The sequence below is a fragment of the Nicotiana sylvestris genome, chromosome 9 (genome assembly GCF_000393655.2).
Source record: "Nicotiana sylvestris chromosome 9, ASM39365v2, whole genome shotgun sequence".
Classification (NCBI taxonomy): Eukaryota; Viridiplantae; Streptophyta; class Magnoliopsida; order Solanales; family Solanaceae; genus Nicotiana; species Nicotiana sylvestris.
This window is the reverse complement of record NC_091065.1, coordinates 113,251,029-113,259,286: the sequence shown is the minus strand read 5'-3', so window position 1 is coordinate 113,259,286 and position 8,258 is coordinate 113,251,029. Positions and strand designations below refer to the sequence as shown.

The 8,258-nt window shown below is 37.8% G+C and overlaps 2 protein-coding genes across 2 annotated transcripts; both read right to left on the bottom strand.

The window, feature by feature from the left end:
• Positions 1-224: 224 nt before the first annotated feature.
• Positions 225-5,369, bottom strand: LOC104241933 (putative disease resistance protein RGA3). The gene is made up of 2 exons (XM_009796901.2): positions 4,641-5,369; positions 225-486 (listed from the first exon to the last, which is right to left on the bottom strand). The coding sequence occupies exons 1-2, from the start codon at positions 5,260-5,262 to the stop codon at positions 464-466; spliced, it is 645 nt and encodes a 214-aa protein (XP_009795203.1). The 5' UTR covers positions 5,263-5,369; the 3' UTR covers positions 225-463.
• On the bottom strand, positions 4,419-8,107 carry LOC104241934 (putative disease resistance protein RGA3). Its single transcript, XM_009796902.2, has 2 exons — positions 7,689-8,107; positions 4,419-7,589 (listed from the first exon to the last, which is right to left on the bottom strand). The coding sequence occupies exons 1-2, from the start codon at positions 7,857-7,859 to the stop codon at positions 5,367-5,369; spliced, it is 2,394 nt and encodes a 797-aa protein (XP_009795204.1). The 5' UTR covers positions 7,860-8,107; the 3' UTR covers positions 4,419-5,366.
• Positions 8,108-8,258: the final 151 nt, after the last annotated feature.

Below are 8,258 nucleotides of genomic sequence, written 5' to 3'. Positions count from 1 at the left end.
GTTATATTTCCTAGCCTGGTCAAGGCTAACTTGCAATCATCAATATTAGCATAATGTTCATTTTTATTCAGTTTACAAAAGTTAGTATGTCACGATCCGGAATTCCCACCATCGAGACTGTGATGGCGCCTAACATCTAGGCAAGCCAACGTTAGAATATTATAAACCAATTTTCTTCACGTTTCAATAACTACGAGTAAACAAACTTAAACAAGTGGAAATAATTGCGGAAATAAGTAAAGAGTCTCATTATTTACATATACTATTACCAATATTGTTGCTATTGCCACCCAGAATTCGGTGTCACAACTCACGAACATACTAGAATTTTCTACAAACATCAGTATGAAAGAAATTACAACTGTTTTGAAAAGAAGGAAAACAATAATGTAGAAATGTAGAAGGGGACTCCAGCAGGACTACTTTGGGTCTCCAAACTGTGAACCGATAACCAATCTCTCAATCAGCCACTACCTGCTCCAAAATCTGCACAGAAAGTGCAGTATAAATACAACCGACCTCATGTACTGGTAAGTGTCGAGCCTAACCTCAACGAGGCTATGGGCAGGCAATTACAATATAACCCACGCATACAGTACATAATAAAGCAGAAAGAAGAACGGAACAAAATAAAATAGTAACTTGCAAGGAATGAATACATAACTTCAGTATCTCATCAGTACCCAACTATAACCAATCCTTATGTGAAAGGCAAAAGTACAGAATAACTTCACAGTAGAAGAAAGATACATAAACACATAAACTGATGCGGCGCGCATCCCAATCCCACCATATAATCAATATCAATATGAACATTCACCCTTATTACTCCATATCAATCCACCCTTATTCCTCCTGTTGCAGCGTCCAACCTGATCCCACCGTACAATAGTAATTCACCTTTATTTCGCCTCAATATACCACCCTTATTACTCATGTTGCGCCGCACAACCCGATCCCACCATATAATAACATTTCACCCTTATTCCTCTTGTTGCGACGTGTAACCTGATCCCACCATATCAGTACCAATCACACAATAAAAACAGAAATTTTACGATTTAGCTCAAAACTCTTCACAATATTTAAACCTCAAACTAAAGCAAATGGAAAGCTATACAATTATGAAACTTCACTCAAATTGTACTACTCAACGGAACCAATCCAAAATATACCATAAAGCACCGATAACCGACTTGAGCCAATAATGTGAGTCAATGAAACTACGAGATAGCTATACCTTCAATAATGAAAAATAATATCTAATAAGTAGCAATTAAGTATGGAAATACCAGTGAAACATGTAGCAGTTAAGGCAGGAAGCAACATATTATGAACGGAAAGAAAACAAGCAAAACAGATAGATTGGGCGCATAGGTACTCGTCACCTCACCTATACGCCACACACATGGATTTTCACATAGCAATTACGTCGGGGATCCCTAATCCCTGGAGTCAAAGTTAGACACAACACTTACCTCAATCCAACGACCAACTCAAAGCTTAATTACCGCTTTTCCTCTAGTTTCCACCTCCGAACCACCCGTATCTAGTCATAATTAACTTAATAACATCAATTATCGCTAAAGAAATCAATTCCAATACGTAATTATAAGTTTCCCAATATTTCCCCCAAAAAGTCAAAAATCGACCCTGGGCCCGCTTGGTCAAAACCCGAAATTCGGACCAAAACTCGATTATCATTCACCCCCGAGCCCAAATATACAATTAATTTTGGAATCCGACCTCAATTTGAGATCTAAATCCCCAAATTTCGAAATCTCCAATTTCTACCAAAAAATCCCCAATTCCACCATGAAAACCTTAGAATCTAGGTTGAAATCTTGGGAAAAGAGGCAACAGATTGAAAAAAACTAGTTAAGAATCACTTACTTATGATTTGGGGAAGAAAAAGTCTTTGGAAAATCGCCACTTGTGTTTTAGGTTTTGAAAAATTGAAGAATGAACGAAAAATCCCGTCCAAAATTATTTTTGACCGGTTGCAGGTATCGCATTTGCGACCATTTGCGAACCAGGCAAATGCGAACTTTACCTCGCAAATGCGAAGACTGACCTGAACCTGCTAACATCGCAAATGCGAACAATTATTCGCAAATGTGGCCAGTGCTGATTGCAATTGCGATCCTGAGCTTCGCAATTGCGAAGGTCTCCTCCCAGCCCCATTGCTCGCAAATGCGAGGCTCACATTTGCGAGATGCGAAATCAGCAGACCTGAAGAATACCAACAAAATTTTCTAAGTTCAAATCACTCTGTAGCCTATCCGAAACTCACCCGAGCCTTCGAGGCTCCAAACCAAACATGCACACAAGTCTTAAAACATCATACGAACTTGCTCGTGCGATCAAATCGCCAAAATAACATCTTGAACTACATATTTAACACCAAAACACATGAAATTCCTATTTTCACAACCGGACGTCCGAATCACGTCAAATCAGTTCCGTTTCTCACCAAATTTCACAGATAAGGTATAAATATTATTTTGGAACTGTACGGGCTCTGGAACCAAAATACGGACCCGATACCAACAAGATCAAACATTAACCAAATTCTTAAAACCATTTGATTTTCAGTCTAACAAATTTCATCAAAAATTCATTTATCAGGCTAGGGACCTCGGAATTTGATTTCGGACATACACCCAGGTTCCATATTTTACTACGGACCCACCGATACCGTCAAAATATATGGGTCCAGGTCTGTTTACTCAAAACGTTGACCGAAGTCAACTAAAATCAACTTTTTAGGCTAAAATTATTATTTCATCAATTTTCCACATAAAAGCTTTTCAAAAACGTGTTTGGACTGCGCACGCAAATCGAGAAAAAATAAAATTAGATTTTGAAGGCCGTTCTAAAACATAAGATGACCTTTTCGGTCATCACATAGTAAGAGGAGGGTTTTCATTTCAGTTGTTCAGCAATTTGGAGGATCATATTGGTACACCATACACGTTAGGGCCGTACATTCAATTGACATTGTAACAACATTATGGATAGTGGATACCAAGCACTTTTTTGTTTATTGTTAAATATATTGTTGCATCTGTTTAGCCAAAAGGTACCAAAAACAGAAAGGGAATAACTCTTGCCACTTCAAGTTATGCCTAATATTATCATTCTTACTTTCACTTTCTATCCGAGGAAAAAGGGTTGTGGATGTGTTCGTTGTCAAGGTAAATATTTTTCTATTTTTATCTTTCAAGATATTGCATATAAAAAGAAAGATAGCCAGTCCTCTTGGGCGGTCAAAAATTTCATGTTAAAAAAAGGACCAAGGGGGCTTCTATCATAAAAGAGGAGTAGGAGCTAGTTTCAGGGGCAGAAATGAATGATTACGAGATGGACAATGAGACAAAGGAGAGCACTTAGACAATTCACATTGAGTATGCTCATAGGAATTCTTCAAGGCGTATTACGGTTTTCACCGAAGGGTGGATCGAAGCGATTGCAGTAGTATTGATATTTTGTTGAAACTCCCCCATTGGTCCAAACAGCTTTTTTCATACTTACATTATCAGCATTTTCCACCTAATTGCAGCCTATGCAGAATAAACAAAAGCAAAGGAAGTGATCTATCTTGTTCACAGCTTTTAATTTACAGAACCATATGTAGTTAAACGTGTGATCTTTAACAAAAAAATCAATTCAACAAGAATAAAAAAGTTACATGTATAAAGATACAGGGAAAACAAGTGTACAAGGAAAGATCTCAAGGGAAACAAATGAATGGATAACAGTATGATTCTATATGAACCTTTTAACTGAGAAGTCAATTTGCCAACTCAATAAAGCTTTTGAATGAGAAACCAAACTGATACTGCTATCTTCAATGTTCAGACTGTCACTTAATCTGCTAGCTCACCCAAACTAGTCGGCTATATGAATCCTTTATATCCATTCTACTCTAGTGGGATGTATTTCATTTCAATACTCAATAATTTATTTTTTAAAAAGAAATTAAGGATTCTCTCGACGTTATCTACAAAAAAATGCAAGGGGTCCCTCAAACTAGAGGTTCTTTAACTCCCACTATAATTCTCTACTAACATACAAATCTACGACGAAACATAAAATTCTCCTGGCAAACCCAATAAGTAATGTAAGTTTAATAACAATTACTCTACCTATGCTCGCAAAGTATAGTTGGTCTTAAGTCCCAACGAATAACAAGGGTGGCAGAATGTTGCTAGCCAACGTAAACCCAGTCCGATATGAGGTTCAGACTATTAAGGACGAATTCTTTTCCATATCAAAAGCAAGAAACAGTGCCTTTGCTATATGTTATTCCATGTTGGTTTTACCATCTACTTTAGCTTGTCGAATAAAATGACCTCCTTCTTAAAATGCAAAACTATCATCAAGAAAAGTCAAACTAACATACAACAAAACTGGAGTACTTTATATTAATATTATATTTGATATAACATCTTATCCTGAATTAGTATTATAAGAAGTATCTCAATACATCGACAATAAACTCAATCATCTTCAACATATTTCTTTTAATCTCTGTGAACCTCAACTCCGGTTGAACAAACTGAGAAGTAAGAGTATATAGTGTTCTGATTGTTTCAGCGAAACCAGAAAAAGTAATTCATCTAAAATGCATCACTTACCTGTCATAGCTTGGATAAATGGGCCATTAATCTTGATGAATGGAACATGTTTTATCTTGTGCCAATCTTCTCCGACATCCTTTCTGCATCTTAATCCCAAGTTTGGACAGCCCCATATAGACAGAAACTGAAGCTTGGTTAGCTTTTTCACTGATTCTGGAATAGAACTTAGATTTTCACAGTACCACAGCTCCAATTCTCTAAGAGAAATGAGATCTCCTAGCCATTCTGGGAGCATATACATCTTAGGACAGCTCCATATATGCAGAGTTTGGAGATATTTAAGGTTTTGCATAGTCATCGGCAAGGTTGTCAAGTTTTCACAGTCAGAGAGTGATGCATATTGAAGAAACTGTAAACTTTGTAATCCTTTTTCCAGGCTAATGTTACGACAACCATGAATGGACAAGGACTTCAAAGTTTGAAGTCCACATGAATCGAGCACAGAACTGAGACTGTTACAGTTACTGATGCTTAATGACTCGAGACAAGGAAGACCTTTCAGCTCACTCGAAAGACTTTGAATCTCTGCACAATCTCTAATTTCCACGGACAACAGATTGATATTATTTTTCAGCAACCCTTCAGGTAAGTGTAGAATTTCCAAACATCCACTGATCATAAGATGAGTAAGGGAGGTAATCTTGGCTGCTGCCTCTACTAGTAATTCACTGCTACAATCAGACAATTCTAATGAGTCAAGGGAGGGAAGATCTGGCAATTTATTCAAATAGGGACATGCCACGTAAATTTCTTCAGACAATGAAGAATAGTATGATCTTTATTAACTGACCATCCCAATAGATTGGGCATATTACGGAGGGTCAGTTGCTTCAGTGATGCAAATTGAGTTGCCAAATCCTCTTCACCAGAACTATTGCAGAAATACATTGCGGAATCCATCCCGTCAACAGTGAGAACCTCAAGAAAAGGCAACTTCCCTAGTTGACGCAGCTCCACACACCTGTGACATTTTAAAAGCCAGATTTCCACAATGTGTACCAAGTATATATTCATCAACCAACTGGGGAAATTTGCACCAATATAACCCTCTATGTGTAACTTGCTCAAATCAGAATTTGGTTGAAGGCTCTCAACAATGCGCTCAACATTTTCTCTTGTGCCCATTTCTTCAACTTGATCCCATATTAACTTTAGAAATTGGATGTGCCTCTTCCCTTTCAAGTTAGCATTTTTGGCACATATCTCACCGGACAAATTCTCAAGGTTCTTTATCATTAATTCACCATGAAGATCAAGTCTCTGCAACTCGGAAATGTCACTAGCAGCAGCCTTGCTAACAATGTAAACTGGCAATGTTTGCAGGGATCTCATTTTTCCAATGCCACGAGGTAATATGGTTAAGGATGTGCATCCGTATATATCCAGATGTCTAAGGTTCACCAACTTTCTAATTTCTGCAGGAATTTCTATCAGATGGTTGCAATGCTTAAGTATTAAAGCTTCAAGATTAAGGAAGCAACAGATAGACTTTGGCAATGTTCTTAGCAGAGCATGTGAAAGATTGAGGTATCGTAGATGTAATAAAGTACCAACTGACTTAGACAACTTCTTTATCCGACTACCACTGCAATCTAATTCCCGAACAGATTTAAAGCTCAAAAAGAAACTCTTGGATAGTTTCGTGATATTTCTCTGCCCATCCAAAAGAAGAAACGATCGCAGCTTTTGAGCACTCCTCAACATGCCAAGTTTTTTGGGTACCAGCTCACTTCCAAGCATTGATAAGTGGCGTGTGGCCACAGGAATGATAACTTCCTTGCCAAATTCTGTTGTTAAACAATCAACACCACCTACAGATTTGGAAAGATCATGGACAAGATCATGCATGTCACAGTCAACTATATTCCCATCAAAATCTCTTCTCACATTTTGGAAGAAAGAGTGCCACAACAACTCATTGAAATAACCATTCCCAGCTTCTTCAGGTGGCATGCTTTCAGAGGATGGAACAAATCCTTCCGCTATCCATAGGCATATCAAGGTGTTTTTATTTATCCTATAGCCCTTAGGAAATATAGAACAATATGCAAAACATTGTTTCAGATGTGTCGGCAAGTACTCATAACTTAATCTTAGGGCCAAAAGAATTCCAGCTCCGTCTTCATGTCCCATAAGATCCCACATTGCACAATCTCGGATGAAAGACCACTCAGATTTCTGATTCTTCAAGCACATTAAACTTCCAAGGGCCTTTGCCGCTAAAGGAACCCCCCTACATTTCTTGGTGATCTCTTTCCCGAGCTCTTCAAGAGCTAATAATTCTTTTTGCCTATTCTTGTATGCCAGTTCCTGAAACAAGGACCAGCAATCATCATCCGAAAGGCCTTCCAAACGATATGGATTTGCTTTGCCCATCAGTAGCGCAGCCTTCTCATTTCGAGTAGTCACTAACAGCCTACTCCCATCCAAACCATTGTGAACTAAATTCTTTAATCTCTCGTATTTCTCATGATCATCATCCCATACATCATCTAGGACAAGCAAAAATTTCTTGCCCAATATTAACGCGTGGACACGCCGCAGGATCGCCTCCATCTCTACAAGGTTACAACTACTACCAGTGGCATATTCTATGATTGCGTTAAGAAGCCTTTTCACATCAAATCCTTTTGAGACACAAACCCATATTCTTGTATCAAATCTATCTTCTACAACAATATCATTGTAAACCAATTTTGCAACTGTTGTCTTCCCAATTCCTCCAATTCCAACAATGCTAACAACCGGTACATCAGATTCTATAAGTAGCTTGACTATGTTTTCTTTATCCTTATTTCTACCAAAAACCTTTGATTCAATTACATAAGAGTCTGATTGTGGTCTTTCACAAGAAAAACCTCCCTGATAAACGACATCCCTAAAATGGAATTTGGCTCTCTCATTTGCAACCAATTCTAACTTTTCTCCAACTTCTTTCAGTTTCAACTTCATACGGTAACCCAGACAAAGTAAAGTACCATTCAGATAAAGAGAACTCACAGCATAGGAAAAACAATAATGGGTTTCTCGGTCATCAAGAATTACCTTATGGCGGAGCAATTCAGTCAAGTATTCATCCAATAAATCATCTGCTTCATAGACAATGTCTTTGAGCTTCACCAGCCAGTTCTTCAAAGATTTATCTCTCATTTGCCTATCCTCAGCATCTTGTAGTACAGCTTGAATTGTTGATAGTGTGCTCTGCAGATTTATCATCTCCTTCTTTGTACTTCCTAGCTGTCCATTTTTTTGGAAAATTTGGGAAGTTATCTTTTGGAAAGGACTTCCATTAGAGCTGAAAGTACTGCTTCTGCCATGGTTGGTACTGAAAATTGTGGCTGCCTGTGAGAGTATCAACAACAACAAGTAATTTCCTTAGATGAAATACTACTTTTCTTGATCACACTGTAGTGAAGACTATGAGTCAAATAAGCTTCCATGCTTATTACATTGAAATATCTTCTTCTTTTTTTTCAACTACTTGTACTAAAGTTAGTAAAAGAAGACATGTTTTAAACTAATAAACTCCACAATTTGTTAGTGTATACGGTCAAAATCGAGGAGTATGATTTTGGAGTCTTAAATCGGGGTATAGACTCGAGTCCGGGAGACTCG

Excerpts from the sequence above, each read along its gene's own strand:
- LOC104241933 (XM_009796901.2), bottom strand. The coding sequence starts at position 5,262 with ATGATCAGTGGATGTTTGGAAATTCTACACTTACCTGAAGGGTTGCTG. Across the intron at positions 487-4,640 it reads ATTTATCCAAGCTATGACAG|ATTTTGGAGCAGGTAGTGGC; the intron begins GTAAGTGATGCA and ends CTTTCTGTGCAG.
- LOC104241934 (XM_009796902.2), bottom strand. The coding sequence starts at position 7,859 with ATGATAAATCTGCAGAGCACACTATCAACAATTCAAGCTGTACTACAA. Across the intron at positions 7,590-7,688 it reads CTGAATTGCTCCGCCATAAG|TTGAAACTGAAAGAAGTTGG; the intron begins GTAATTCTTGAT and ends TACCGTATGAAG.